This window comes from Palaemon carinicauda, chromosome 28, assembly GCF_036898095.1.
Source record: "Palaemon carinicauda isolate YSFRI2023 chromosome 28, ASM3689809v2, whole genome shotgun sequence".
Lineage (NCBI taxonomy): Eukaryota > Metazoa > Arthropoda > Malacostraca > Decapoda > Palaemonidae > Palaemon > Palaemon carinicauda.
Genome location: NC_090752.1, coordinates 12,872,517 through 12,889,669, shown reverse-complemented (window position 1 = coordinate 12,889,669; position 17,153 = coordinate 12,872,517). Strand labels below are relative to the sequence as shown.

General features: G+C 34.6%; 1 protein-coding gene across 1 annotated transcript in view; it reads left to right on the top strand.

Moving 5' to 3' along the window:
- The window catches only part of LOC137621408 (protein tincar-like), a 414,290-nt gene extending 397,137 nt beyond the window's left edge, over window positions 1-17,153 (top strand). The window contains 3 exon segments of the mRNA XM_068351706.1: window positions 6,748-6,930; window positions 15,693-15,902; window positions 16,326-17,153. Coding sequence (XP_068207807.1) covers window positions 6,748-6,930; window positions 15,693-15,902; window positions 16,326-17,153 — 1,221 coding nt within the window.

Genomic DNA, 17,153 nt, shown 5'->3' with positions numbered 1-17,153 from the left:
TTCATTGTGAGCTATCATTTCCAGAGAAATTATTCAACGATTTTGATTTTAGATGGCAAGAGGAAATGGGTTAGTGACGCGTATGCCATGAGTTAGAATTTAACGTTTTATAGGTACTGATATCTGGAACGGGAAACGAGACAGAATTTTATCTTGAGATGCATATAATGATGATGACCATAACAAGACTGAAAAGGAAGAATTTTTGAAATTTGACATATGATACCACCTTGGATGAAAAGTAAATGTTTTTTTATATTATTATTATTATTATTATTATCATCATCATCATCTCTGCCAACGCAGTTGAGAGGAGTTTATGATTTCTCCCCTGTCTCTTTGTTTGTTAGTTTGGGAACAACTTCCTGGCCACAATTTTACTCATAGAATACTGAAACTTTCAGGGATTAATTGTGATGTTGAGACGCGGAAGGGATTCAATTTTGAAAGTCCTAGGTCAAAGTTCAAGGTCGAGCAAAAGGTCATGAAATAAGCTCCGCCATGGAGGTCTGCACTCCAAGAGTGCTTTTCTAGTTATTTTTTCAAGCTGCAACCCCAATTGGAAAATCAAAATGTTACTAAATACCCTGGTGTGTAAAAAGAATTAACTATAAAGGGAAAATAAGAAAGAACAGAATAAATCAAGGTGAATGGTAATGTTATGTAAATCAGTAACCGATTAGCTATGAAACGAGATTTGTTCCAGTCAATATGCCGAGCAAAGAAGTGTTTGCATCAAATTTGAAATTCTACCGAATCATCTATATGATTAAGGAGATCATTCCACAATTTGGCCATGCCAAGAAGGAAACTGCTTAAATAATTTGTAACTTTGAGCCTTACGAAATAAAAAGTAATACTTAAAATCAGATGCATGCCTGGTAATGTATTAATCCCTTCATACAACATTATATGTATGCAAATGATAATGATAATGACTGCGATAATGATTACGGTCATCAATGAAAATTGGTGGTGGCCTGGAAGATTAGAGAGGGAAAGTGTGAATGGAAGCCATGAGAATCAATGTAGGGGAAGAAAAGATATCACCAAAGAAGGGTGTGCACACAGGGAGGAAACAAAAATCATGATGACGGAAATGAGAAAGGGAGTAGTGATAAAAATGCAGCTTTAATTGAAAAGAACTTTGATGGTCGATCTCTCCTTTGACTCTGAAGAAAAGTATTGCTTCTCATTTGACTGAAGCGATTACGTATAGCTTTTCATTTGACTCATGCATATGGATTTCATATAGAAAATTATTACATTTCATTTAACTCAGAAAATCGGTCTTCACTGGACTCAGATATGAACGTTTTAGGTTGTGGTTACTGGTGTGGTAACATCCCTGATTGGTGAATGCCAGACTGGGGTTCGAGTCCCGCTCAAACTCGTTAGTTCCTTTGGTCGCTGTAATCTCACCATCCTTGTGAGCTAAAAATAGTGGGTTTGGGGGAACCTATAGGTCTATTTGTTGAGCAATCAGCAGCCATTGCCTGGCCCTCTTTTGTCCTAGCTTGGGTGGAGAGGGGTCTTGGGCGCTGATCTTATGTACTGTATATGTGTTCAGTCTCTAGGGCATTGTCCTTCTTGCTAGGGCAATGTCACTGTCCCTTGCCTCTGTCATTCATGAGCGGCCTTTAAGCCTTTAAACCTTCAGTGGATACAGGGAAACATTAATCTCTTCGTTTGACTGCGGAAAAGATTGTAAATTTTCCTTTGCCACTCAGGCACACTACAATATTATATCCAGTTCCTTATTTTCTTTCCTCACTGGACTATTTTCCCCGTTGAAGCCCTTGGGCTTACGAGTATAACATCATGTTAGCCTCCTTGCTAGTGCAGTGGTAACGTGTTCGCCTAACATTCGCATGGCAGCAGATCGATCCCCGCCCGGGTCGGTGAGTTTAAGCTATTTACTGGAGAGGACACTGCTGTGTTTGGGCACCACAGTGGTGGGTTGGAATTTCCCAGCTGACATTCTGGAGAGCATTTATTCTAATGAGATTGGAACTAAAACCAGACACATTTAACCTTTAATAATGATAATGATAATAGTTATTATTATTATTATTATTATTATTATTATTATTATTATTATTATTATTATTATTATTATTATTATTATTCAGTAAATCATTATGGTTGACAACCAATCCTCTCAAAGGGATGCTCATTTAAATTCTTTCACCACATGAAATTAAAACTGATCTTAATTTAACTAAAAAGTGAAAGTAGATCTTTATGTGACTCAAAAATAAAATGATCGATAGTGTTCCTCAAAAATTTTTATTACATTTTCATAAAAGTCTTCATCAGGATTTTCGAGCAAGTTGATGAAGGTTAATTTCTTTATAGTGTGGCAACATCTCTTGATTAATATATATTGATAATGGCTCCGAAAGTAAATATTTTTTTTTCAAGGCCTGTTTGTTATAACACCATGTTTATGTAGGTTATTAAAAAATTCAATGCTTTGGATACGCAAAATCTTTTTGTGTAGGCACTTAGCTTTTCTTACATGTATCAAACTCTCTCTCTCTCTCTCTCTCTCTCTCTCTCTCTCTCTCTCTCTCTCTCTCTCTCTCTCTCTCTCTCTCTACAATATATATATATATATATATATATATATATATATATATATATATATATATATAATATATATATATATATATATATATGTATATATATACTGTATACATAAACAATGTGCCAGGACAAGTGGGTCATTAACCTGAATATATATATATATATATATATATATATATATATATATATATATATATATATATATATATACATATATATATGTATATATATATATATATATATATATATATATATATATATATATATATATATATATATAAATGTGTGTATTGTGTCATTTCTTATATAAAAAGAAATGTTCCAAAACCGCCGGGTTGCTAGGTTTACCTTCAGGACGGTACATAGTATCCAAAGGTGAGGAGGGTTGGGACTTGTCGTCGTTTAGCCCGGGGTATATTCTTAGGGTCTGGGCTTGTAATCTCAACATTTTTTTTTATATTCCCGTCATTTTTTAAAGTATGGGTACATTAGTTCGCGTGTACATTCATATTTGTGTATTTTTACTTATACACACACTCACACCTATGTGTGTATATATATATATATATATATATATATATATATATATATATATATATATATATATATATATATATATATATATATATATATATATATATATATATATCTAATATAGACTGGCAGCTACTTGCTTTTCTCCGTCTTGGTTGCTGATGTGACGTCATGTAATGAAGTCTTGTATACGTTACTTAGTTTCAAGTTTTGGTTGCTCTCAGAAAGATACTCATCTTTTGAAATACACACGTACTTCGCGTTCTGCGTTATTTTTTGTCTCGTTGTAGGAATTCTTGAGGTTATTTTCACAATCACATGTTAGAAGCTATACGTTCGGCCATCTATCAAAAACCTTCTCAGTCCTGCATCGTTCCCTTATGCAACCTGACTTCACTCCTTCCTCTCGATTACATTTTTGTATTAGAGGCAAATAAGGTGAAACTAAAAGAGTAGAACCTTTTGGTAAGTCTCTCGGGATTATGATATTAGTCCAAAGATCTTTTCTTGATGCCGGATCCTATTCACAGTTGGGTCGACTGATGGGCATCAAACCTCAGGAACCGAGGACCTTACATACACGAGCCTAGTGCTGTACCAATGAGCTACCACTCACCGACATATACAGACACACAAATGCATATATAGATATATACAAAGTAATTTTAAAGTTGAAACAATATTCTTTTTTAAAGATTGGATTATTTCAAAATTCCTGAGTTTATTGACCAGTGGCTATTTTAAACTTTTATAGGGATGAGCTGAGTAACTATGACCCTAATGCTTCGGGGAAATAACTTAGCCCCAAGTTTCTTGCTGATATTGAATCCTAAAACCTGGTGGGTCCAAAAAAGAAAACGGAAAGGTCGAGTGCCGACCATTTCGAAGGTAGCATCAAAGAGTTCCCTTGGGGATAGAGGCGCTCTCTCTCTCTCTCTCTCTCTCTCTCTCTCTCTCTCTCTCTCTCTCTCTCTCTCTCTCTCTCTCTCTCTCTCTCTCTCTCTTAAAACAAAGTAGATGTGTTTTTATGGTTACTGAATGATAGTGGCAGTTTTTTTTTTTTTTTTTTTTTTTTTTTTTTTTTTTTTTTTTTTTTTTTTGTATCCCTTGCTTATAGTGTTTTTGCTTTTCTATCTACTCAATCACGTTTACGGCCAAAATTTCCAGCGATCTTTAACACTCCTTAGACCCTTAAGCGTCCAGGCAGAGGCTATAAACCTTGAAGTATCCATTATCGTGCATAAACATTAGCCACAGAATAAGCACTACGAAGGAAAACAATTTCACATTTGTACAGTTGGACACCCGAATTCCTGGTACACCTTGCTCTGAAGAATTGCACCCAGCCTCACCGGTCTTTAGCCCCGCCCACCACTTCTTCCATCTCTCCTTATACTATCTGGTTGGTTACTCGCCGCGAAGTAAAGGTGTGACAGGCTGTACTTCTTTGGAACGAGGTGGGCCAGGGACTCCTGTGTCCAACTGTACATTCAACTGTCAGTTCATATCTGATACACTGACGAGTTGGATCAGTGATGGAGGTAAAGGAAAACATTCGTCATATCTTACCCATGTCATGTGATATGTATTATGAGAGAGCTTGATGCATCTTACATGAGTAAGCTTATACCTTCAATTGACAGAGAATAAGCAGTCATTTTTTAATAATGTCCTTGCTTCTTTCCTGTCTGTTAAAAAACTGTGCTTATTTACTTCAATAGATAAACATTTAGTATTAAAAGTAAAGCAGGTATTATTGTCTTGTCTTAAAAGAAAAAGTGTAATAAATAATAATTTTCACTGCCACAACTTTCGCTTCCATCTCAATGGTTTTTTAGCATACCATAGCAAAATATCTGTTTCTCTTCAGCTCTCCTTTCTGAGCATTTTATTATTATTATTATTATTATTATTATTATTATTATTATTATTATTATTATTATTATTATTATTCTAATGTCCCTGATTCTTTTGTTCTACCCTCTATAATCTTGAATCCAACCCGCCTCCCCAATATTGTGTGCTTTTGATATCTATAAGGTTCCTTCATCTATACATAACAGCAAAGCAAAAACCATCTCTTCATTTTCTTAAGGATCTGAGCTTCTTAATACTATAAGAATTATGTGATGCTTTCTGATACGCTTTTTTGGCAAAACCCTTAGGAATTGGGTGCAAATGCAGCCATTTTAAAATATTTCATTAAAGAATCTTTTTTTAGAGTTAGCCTATATGGGTAATTGTGTACTGGTGAGTTGACTTTATATATAAATGTGCGTTTTTATTTGTGTGCAAAAGCACATATGCATATTCTTGTTTACTTGACCATTTTTAGTAATAGGTAATTGATCCAGAGAAGGAATTTGTGATTTATCATGCAGTCTTTAATTTTAAACTTTAGTAGTTAAAGAAAATAAGCTTCCAGCACATCAGGTGAAGGTAGAAAGCAGGAAGATCAGTATTGTGAGTATGATTAAAAAAAGGCTACATGACACATACAAGGATATCAAGGTACGTACCTGCTGCATGCTCCTGTATTTTGGTTTTAGCAGAAATGCAGCAGCAAACACATTTTGTAATCACTAATGACGTTAATGCTTCTGTTAGCTTGGCTTCAATAACACTTTTGTCTTGGAGTGAAGATATTTACTTTTGGATATTACAACAACCAGTATTGCGAGAGCTTGAATTTTGATCTGTCGTTTGTGCTTCTTTCAGTAATACTCATGTACAGTTAGAATCAAAAGAACGCCAACACTCGGGGGGAAATCTTTCGTCAGATGTCTCTAGTGTCGAGTGTCGGGGTTCTTTTGATTCTAACTGTACCGTCTTCTTGGTAAAGAAATTTTATATTCTGTGCCATGGAACCCTCGCACCAGATTTCATACGAAATTGTTTACAAACACTAGTGTTGATAGTAATTTGTTTACACTAATAAAATTGCAGTAGAATTTTTAGAGTATGTATACATATACACCTGTAGAAACACAAAAACACAGTATACAGTAGGCAAAACGTATGAAAATAGACAGTAAACACCAGACAATACTATGAAAACAGACAGTACGCACCAGAAAATACTATGAAAACAGACAGTATACACCAGATAGTAATATGAAAATAGACAGTATACACCAAGCAGTGCATATGAAAACAGATAGTATACACCATATAGGACGTATGAAAACAGACAATATACACCAGACAGTACTATGAAAACAGACAGTATACACATAGGCAATACGTATGAAAACATAGTATACACCAGACAGTACGTATGAAAACATACAGTATACACCAGACAATGCATATGGAAACAGTATACACCAGACAGTATGTATGAAAACAGACAGTATACACCAAACAGCACACTCGTACGGACACACACACACACACCTGTATCCATGTTCTCACATGCAACCTATAGTAACCCCTGATGACCTGACACTAATAAAATTGCAGTAGAATTATTTAGAGTATGTATACATATACACGTGTAGAAACTCAAAGAAAACAGACAGAATACACCAGACAGCACACTCATATGGACACACGCACAGACACACATACACCCATACCCATGCTCTCACATGCAACCTGTAGTGACCCCTGATGACCTGACAGGAGGAGGAAACGGCAGCGGCGGTAGCAGCAGCTACGGCAGACGAAGTGGTCCCCCCGCCTCCTGCCGAAACCTCTGCCATAGTACAGGATTGTGAGGGCGTATCCGCGGGCGCTGAGTTCCCCGCCCCACCCCCCGAACTTACCGATCCCGCCCACTATCCGCCCCCACCCTCGACACCGCCTGTAAGTAACACACTAACTCACTTCTTCCCCGTAATGAAGTAGCACAGCTTTTTTATACCTTGCCTTAGTATTTTTTTTATTAGTTGATCTTCAGGGCCGTTTGACAGGAGGATTCTTCGCTAATGGTATCATCTGGGTTTTTCAACAGTTGGGTAAGGTTCGACTGTATATATATATATATATATATATATATATATATATATATATATATATATATATATATATATATATATATATATATATATATATAAGTATACAGTATGTGTATATATACTATAGGTCCACGTGTGCAAATATTTATGAGTATGCAAAAAGCTGTTTATTTGTAACGTGAAGTTTTATAGTAAATGAATCTCTAAACTAAATTTTCAGGGATGGTTCAAAATAAGTGTAATGTAATTTTCCCTTTAAGGATCATATGAAAAAAAAAACTGGAAATAAAGAAAATAAAAAAATCTTTATATAAATAACTAATAGTTCATGAACACATGTAAATTTGTCTTTGTCAGGTTAGTAGGGTAATCATCATAGATAAGAGATATAGAAGGGAAATTATCAGAGATAAGAGATATGGAAGGGTAAATATCATAGAAAATAGATATGGAAGGGTAACTATCATAGATAAGAGATATGCAAGGGTAATCGTAGATAAGAGGTAAGGAAGAGTAATTATCATAGAAAAGAGATATGGAAGGGTAATTATCATAGATAAGAGATATGAAATGGAAATTATCAGAAATAAGAGGTATGGAAGGGTAATTATCATAGATAAGAGATATGGAAGGGTAATTATCATAGATAGATATAGAATGGAAATTATCATAGATAAGAGATATAGAAGGGAAATTATCATAGATAAGAGATATAGAAGGGTAATTATCATAGATAAGAAATATGAAAAGGTTATTCTCATAATAGATATAGAAGGGTAATTATCATAGATAAGAGATATAGAAGGGTAATTATCATAGATAAGAAATATGAAAAGGTTATTCTCATAATAGATATAGAAGGGTAATTATCATAGATAAGAGATATAGAAGGGTAATTATCATAGATAAGAGATATGGAAAGGTTATTTTCATAATAGATATAGAAGGGTAATTATCATAGATAAGAAATATGAAAAGGTTATTCTCATAATAGATATAGAAGGGTAATTATCATAGATAAGAAATATGAAAAGGTTATTCTCATAATAGATATAGAAGGGTAATTATCATAGATAAGAGATATAGAAGGGTAATTATCATAGATAAGAGATATGGAAAGGTTATTCTCATAATAGATATAGAAGGGTAATTATCATAGATAAGAAATATGAAAAGGTTATTCTCATAATAGATATAGAAGGGTAATTATCATAGATAAGAGATATGGAGAGGTTATTCTCATAATAGATATAGAAGGGTAATTATCATAGATAAGAAATATGAAAAGGTTATTCTCATAATAGATATAGAAGGGTAATTATCATAGATAAGAGATATAGAAGGGTAATTATCATAGATAAGAGATATGGAAAGGTTATTCTCATAATAGATATAGAAGGGTAATTATCATAGATAAGAAATATGAAAAGGTTATTCTCATAATAGATATAGAAGGGTAATTATCATAGATAAGAGATATGGAGAGGTTATTCTCATAATAGATATAGAAGGGTAATTATCATAGATAAGAAATATGAAAAGGTTATTCTCATAATAGATATAGAAGGGTAATTATCATAGATAAGAGATATGGAAAGGTTATTCTCATAATAGATATAGAAGGGTAATTATCATAGATAAGAAATATGAAAAGGTTATTCTCATAATAGATATAGAAGGGTAATTATCATAGATAAGAAATATGAAAAGGTTATTCTCATAATAGATATAGAAGGGTAATTATCATAGATAAGAGATATGGAAAGGTTATTCTCATAATAGATATAGAAGGGTAATTATCATAGATAAGAGATATGAAAAGGTTATTCTCATAATAGATATAGAAGGGTAATTATCATTAACATAAAATGATATATTGAAAAATAACCCAAATATATCAGTTGAACTGACAAAAATCTACATCATGAAAACTAGAATTCGTAGAGGAAAAATTAAAAGATAAGACTCAGCTTTATTTGGTTTTGAAAATAATCCGTTGTGTCTGTATAAGAATGAAGAAACAACGTATTTGAGTTTATAGATACCAAGAAACAAGTGTGTTATACTTGTTATATTATAATATCAAGAGGTGAAATTTTAATTGAATATTACTATTCTATGATAGGAGTGCTTAGAATAAAGAAAAAGTTGCAATCTAATTATTTTTATATATGAACTTTTATTAGTAAAGCCCATATTTAATCTTAAAGATACATAAGAATAATTAAAAACGTATATTATTTCGTTTGGATTTTATATTTTACAATGCAGATAATTTTCTCTAAATTGTTGAAGAAAACATTATAGTAGGATATTTTTCAGCACATACAGTATATGCAATGTATTTGACATTTGCAAAGAAAAATAAATAAATAAATAAATAAAATACTAAGAACATTCTCCAAACCTCAGTTGTGTACTTGATAAAAAAAAAAATCCATTTCGAGTAAAGGAAGATTTTTTTTTTTTTTTTTTTTTTTTTTTTCCTACTGAACGGACTTGTATATTTTCATTTGAAGGTCGCATAATACCTTTCATCAGAAGTTTTAATATTTTTATCTAAACGGTATCGACATTAGGAAACAAATTATGCATCCATTATAAGAATTTCATATACAATCCACTTGATATTCAAAAGAGAGCTCCTCATTTTTACTCATCAACAACACACAAGTTCCAATTGAATTAGTTTATGAATGAATGAATTTACCGGACATTTTAGAAAGGAAATTACTACCTAACAATGCTATATGATGCAAAATGTAATATCATTGATAAAGAAGCACATAGAGGTACTTCTGTACCATTGGTACTTGCATGCAAGCATGTGTATCCATAATTATGTACATTATGATATATTCATTGCCCATTCACCATTTGATTTATATCAGATTTTAGTCTTATTTTGAAGCATATGGGAATTGTCCCTTTCATACGCATATACGAATGCGTGGACCAATTGCATGACAGGAATAATGCACGTTCAAGTAAATTCAAATTCCTGTTTTTGCTACATAACCAATTCTGCGAATCCAGCACTATGCAAATTCCATTGCAAGTAATCGCATTATGGAAAATATTGAAGTGATAAAGTTGAATTTATTCATTATTTTTTATTTGTTATCACACCGTGCCACATCAGGAGATATGTAAGTTGTCTTCTTTAAAGGGACAATGCAATTCTTTGTGGATTGTATCCAACTGCAAAAAAAAAAAAAAAAAAAAAAAAAAAAAAAAAAAAAAAAAAAAAAAAACTGACAGGTATCCTGGTAAGTTATTCAGTCTATCAAATTTTCTTCTTTTTTTTTTTTTACCAGATATACAATATGATACTATTGTCAAACAAAACCATCTATATGTAAAATATATGCACAAAAAAAAATGCAAAAAGTTTAGGGTTGTTGTTTAAAGTTGATGATGTCAGCATATTTATAGTTGACTCGTCATCATGTAAGAACTATATGAATACATAAAAACTTGCAACAAAGGTCTGGTGTAAGCGGTAAGGGATCACTATGATATACTAGAGAACAGCAGAGTAAGTTTATCCGTACCGTAATCAAAAAATAATATTGTGAATCGCTTTCCATCCATTACATGTGCGGAATAAAATCTCGACAATCAATTCGTTTGAAATATCACAAAACTCCTCTTCGTTTGAAACATCCCAAGAATTCAATGTTTGCCTCAATCACACCTCCAGCATCCACTGCGTCTGGAAGACGTGACTGAGATTTTATTAGGCTGTTTGTTTATTTATGTCGGAGATATCATGGTCTGATATTTTATGTAAAATTCTAAGAGGGGTCCGTGTCCCTGGATATAAAGTACTTTCCATTATGCATAGCTTGTAATTAATTGAGATTTACTTAACGTAAAACTGTTTTAAAGTACATAGTCTGAGTTCTTTCTTAGGAAAGTAACAATGTTCTCCCTTAAAAAGTATGATCATAAGAGTGGAGAAAGAACCATGCAGTAAAAGTATAAAATGTGAAGGGGATGCGTGTAGTGTGAGAATTAATAAAACTTCTAGAACTTGGTTTAGAATAAAAGGAACTATAAGGAAGGCTCATAAAATTTTCAGTCAAAATATCCAGTTTGGCGTCATGCCAGAGAGATCAACAACAGAAGCAGTCTTTATAATGAAGCAATTACAACGCAACAAGGAGGGTTTATTTGAAGATCTGAAGAAGGCATTCGGGTGCAACCCCATACATGTAATTCAGTGGACATTAAGAAAGCAGAAGATACCAGAAAAATGTAAGAAGTTTGTGATTTAATTCTACCGCATCACTAGATATTCTTTAGAATCAAAACCGCGACAAGGTTATGGTTATCAGACGATTTGGAGATAAAAGTTGGTGCCCATGAAGGGTCAGCACTGATCCCTCTGTTGCTTATTTAAAGGTTTAAAGACCGCTCTTGATTAGCAGAGGCAAGGGACATTGACATTGCCCTATCAAGTAGGACAGTACCTTAGAGACTGACCATATATACATATGATCGGCGCCCAAGCCCCTTCTCCACCCAAGCTAAGATCAAGGAGGGCCAGGTAATGGCTGCTTATGACTCAGCAGATAGACCTATAGGCTCCCCCAAAACCCACATCCTTATCTCACAAGGATGGTGAGGTTGCAACGACCACCGAAACTAACGAGTTTGAGCGGAACTCGAACCCCAGTCTGGCGTTCACCAGTCAGGGACGTTCAGAGAAAGCCAAAATGGATTGCAAGAAAGGGAGCACATGGGAGCTGATTTGTGCAGATACCTGTTGTTAACTGTATAATCTGAAAAAGAGGAAGAAATAGTGTCTGAAAGGTGGAGAAGTGAAATTTGAGTAAAAGACTGAAAATAAACGTTAATAATACAAAGGGAAAGGAACAAAGGAAAGACTGCAAAAGGGAAATTTGTCACATGGTTGTTGTGGGAAAAGAATGGTGGAATCAAACTCATGAAGAACTTGATTAATATTTGATATTAAAGGATATTATCGGAATTATGAAAATCGTGTATTGTCTTCCGAACATCATTGAGACAGCGTTACATCGATCCTTCCAGGACATATTACTATCTAACTTATATAAATAGTATAAAAACTTAAAGAGAAAAATCTGGAATTTACATTTTGTTACCAGATATCTATCTCCTCAACATAATGGAAATGGAAGCATCTCTTACGTCTGAGCGGAGGTCGGAGCACCGGATAAGAGGAAAGAAAACAGCGGTATTTAGAGAGCAAACAAAGGCATAAACATTTCCAAATAGTAGTTACAGCATCTCCACGCATGGAACGGAGAAAGTAAGTAGATTATGATATGCGGGATTGCATATAAAAGACAGACAGTTAACTTGACGAGTTTGATAAAAACTGCAATTGCACAATTGAGTTCTGAATGTAATTATTATTATTATTACTTGCTAAACTGCACCCTAGATGGAAAAGCAGGATGCTCTAAGGCCAGGGGCTCAAATAGGGAAAATAGCCCAGTGAGGAAAGGAAACGAGGAAAAATTAAATATTTTAAGAACAGTAACAACATTCAAATAAATATCTCCTTTATAAACTATAAAAATTATAACAAAACAATAGGAAGAGAAATAAGATAGAATATCTTGCTAGAGTATACCCCCAAGCAAGACGTTATTCCACTTAATGAAAAAAAAAATATTCAAAAAAGAAAAATGTTGAAGAAAAAAAGAAAGATTGAATCAAGGAAGAAAGAGAGTAAATCAACAAAGGAAAATCATACGAATCTGTAAAGCGAGGAAAAAATAAGCTGAAAATATACAAGGGGAAATCGATGGTGACTGTGAGTGAGGAAATGCCCTTGGGGTAGGGGTAGGGGGTTTTAGATGATGTTGCTGTGGTGGAGGGAGGTTATGGCATCTGGGGAGGGGAGGATTGTGGCCCAAAGTCCTTCTTCCCTCCCCCCACCTTTAAGCCTTTTGGCCCTTTTCAATTTCATTTTGAGATGACTGCAAATATTGCTTAGTACGGACGAGAGGAGGGAAGGGTTGGGGGTTGATTATTAGTAGTCTAGGGGAGGGGCAGGAGGGAAGAAAGGAAAGGGGAGTGGGTGGGGGTTATAAAGGACATTAAGGATGAGGCATAATTTTGCGAGCAATGGAACTCAACTTTCGCATCCCGGTTCTAAACGTTACTAGCGCAAAAGAAATTATGTACGCCTTTCCTTGGGTTGTATACTCACCCCCCCCCCACCCTTTCTCGGTCCAATAGACGGAGTAATAACAATTTTCCCTTTTTTTTTTTCTTTTGTGAGCGTCATTTAAGCAAGATTCCATTTGTTTGAGCATTTCTCTTCGAACTATATATATATATATATATATATATATATATATATATATATATATATATATATATATATATATATATATATATATATATTCGTACATTGTTTTCATAGAAACAGATTTTCAGTGATGCTGCACAACAGTCGAACGATATGAATGTAAAGCTTTGGTATAAGAGCAATTGGTCATTTTAAAGCATATATATATATATATATATATATATATATATATATATATATATATATATATATATATATATATACATATATATATATATATATATATATATATATATATATATATATATATATATATCAACCACAATGGCATTTAATATCGAATTTTACCTTTGGGAATTTATATCCACTGGAAATTCATTTATTTATGGTAAATGCTTCTGGCTAGGTAAGGATTCGAACCTATACCTATCTCTCATGATAGCTCGATTGGTAGAGTCCTTGCTGGCATGGTTTCGGCTAAGAGGTATAGGTTCGGATCCTTACCCAGCCAGAGGCATTTATTATGAGTGAATTTCCAATGGATATACATTCCCAAAGGTAGAATTCGATCACATTATTTTTCGCTAATGTGATATTTTCTTCGGATTATGAGTATTCAGTATTATGATATTTGCAATCGTGTATCAGTTGGTATATAAATTTAGATGTAACTATACATTCTGCTAGTTAGAGAAAATGAACACCACACACACATTTATATATATATATATATATATATATATATATATATATATATATATATATATATATATATATATATATATGTGTGTGTGTGTGTGTGTGTGTGTGTGTGTGTATGCGTTCATTTTCTGATTAGCAGAATGTATAGTTACATCTAGATTTATGTACCAATTGATACACGATTGTAGATATTATAATACTGAATACTCATAATCCGAAGAAAATATCACATTAGCGAAAAATAATTTGATCATGTACTTTAAGTGTCAGTAGATATAATCAGCATCAGTGTTACCTACTAAGTTCATTCTCAATGCAGATCTAATTTCAAAAGACGTCACCATCCACTGAAAGGAAAATATTGTTTTCGTTTGTTCTCCTTGACTTCTCTCTATAAAGGGAAAAGTGGTAAGAAGAGAGGAAAAATGGTTATAAAAAGAAAGTCTTTCCTCTTCTCCCTTCTTCCCTTAAGCATATTTTCGTTCCATCACACCTAACTACATCGACGAAGTCAGTGGATGCATTAACACCGGCATCAACTCATCTTAGAAAAATATTATTTTGAAAAATCTTACAGCCGAGATGACAGGTCCTTAAGAAAATCGGAAGGTTCATAAAATGTATTTTTATTCATATATTTTTACCAGTTGCACGACTTTTCAGATTATAATGACTCCAAAGGCCTTGTCAGCAATTACTAGAATTACTAGATGAAATGATAGAGGCTTGCTAATAGTCTTAGATAGCCTTGATGTGGCTTGCCATTAGTTTTAATAGCATATTTATATTTCATAGTTGTTCTAAATAGAAGTGCAGAAATCATGAAAGCAGTTTTGCTGATCTCACTTTGACCATGTTTTAGTTCATTTAGGTGAATATCTTGACAGTAATGTACTGTTTTAATTCGGGCATTAAGGAATCCCTTTTTCATATTGATATTAAATTAGATCTTGTGTAATATTCACAATTTTTTTTATTTTTTTTTGCATTCAATAATTTCCCTAATTCAAATGATGAATAGATTAAGGTATTTCTGCCAGTTTAACTTTCATACAAATAGTCTACACTCATACCTATACTCAATTTTTTTAATGAGGTGCATTTGCACTGACTCGGAGGGGTGCCCTTTTAGCTCGGAAAAGTTTCTTATTAGCTGATTGGTTAGAATTTTGTCCAACCAATCAGCTATTAGAAAACTTTTCCGAGCTAAAAGGGCACCACTGAGAGTCGGTGCAAATGTCCCTCAATAAAAATAATTGGCTATAGGCATAGGCATCCTTATTGCTTGTCTTTCCTCCCACAAGGAGTTGATCTCTTAGATTAGACAAGATATTCTTAGAATTATGATCGTGCATCGCTTGATGCCTCATGTTAATCCAGTTCTTCGAGGATTGGCTTCCAAGCGATGTAGGTGAGAAACAGTATTTTTTATAGTACTGTTTGAATGATAGTCAGTATCTGTAAATGTTAGTTTTATCATTTTTATGTATTCGTATTACCAGAAGGAAATTTCCTGTATTATTTTTTTTAGAATGGCTGGGTGCACTGTTCTCGACTTTTGTAGAAATATTAACATTAGATTATTTTCTCTTGGATAGCCACCACTTCCATTACCTCCCGAGTCTTGTGCCATGCCTGAACCACCTCCCCTAGAGACTCCACCGCCTCCAGCCCCCCAGCCTGTTCGCACCCACCATCTAGTTCATCCAGTTCAGTTACAACATTCTGGGAATAACCAGCTTAGTGTTGAACAGCACAACTTAGCACAACCGCATCCACAGATCAGCATCCTTCGTGGAAATTCATTGGTTAGTTCAAAAGTCAGTCTGAATATCTTAATCGATTTCTTTAGCCATTTTAACTTGACTAAAACTGTATATGTTCTCATCCAAAATAATTTTTTTTATCTTTTATTAAATACACATTTTAATCTTACAATTTATAACATATAAGTCATAGTATATTAACATAAATATTTTTATTTTATTTTACATTACTGTATTTAAAATTGAATTTTTTTGCTATTTATCTAAATATGTTTTTAAATAAAAAATATTAATCGTGAATTTTTGCAGGTTTATTAGTGATCTTCAGCTTGCGAAGTCCTTGTAGTAATAGACTGTTGATCATAAAAAGGTTTTAATTTATACTCAAAGATATTATCTAGATACTAGATGCTATATTGAGGCAATTCTTCAATGCAGATTTTATATAGAATATTTGCGTTACAGGAAAGCAGTCCGGGACGCAGTGGAGATTCCTCTACCCTCTTAGGCGAAGCCCCTCGATGCTCTGACTCATCTTCTACCGCATCTTCAGTTAGTCCTCCTGACAAGCGATGCGACTCCGGTATTCACTCCCAGGCCTCCTACTCCTCCTCTTCGGCATCCCATTCAAAATCTGGATCATCGGGATCTGAGAGTTGTATGCCCTTACCCGCCGGACAACCTCCCCGGTGCTCTAGCGTCGATGACCTGTGCAGAAACCAGCCTCCTCCACCCCCTCCAGAGCCAACTGTCAAGAGCCTCTCTTTGCAGAGGGGAGCAGTGCCTCCACCCGTCCCTCCATCCAACCACGGCGGACCTCCCCCTACCAGAGTCGGCAAGCCCAACATAGAGGTCGTTGGTGGAGGTTATGGATTCTTGCCCCCTTCGAAGTTCGTGGCATCTGAGCCCGTCTACAGCGATGCCTCCACACCGGTGGTGATTAAAAGACGAAGTTCCGTGACCGCTGTAGAACCGGACACCCCTCCTTACGAACGTTCTGGATCCTCTTTCACCACTTTCACGGAGCCTCAGTTGCCCAGGGCAGTTCTACAGGGACACCCATACGCAATCAAGTCGCAGACTGTCGCAGCTCACGGAATGCGAGCTCGCCGGCTGCCTGTAGCCGACGCCAAGCACGCCACCATCGCCGGAGTCATACCACCCAAGGGCTTCCATCAGCCGGGCCACATCGATTCCCGCTACTTCTCTGTGCCCGCCGTTAAGCCGCCAGGTACCCGCGTGCACCCGGCGCCTCCTCCCACCCTCTCCTCCCGCACCCCCTCCCTCCACTAA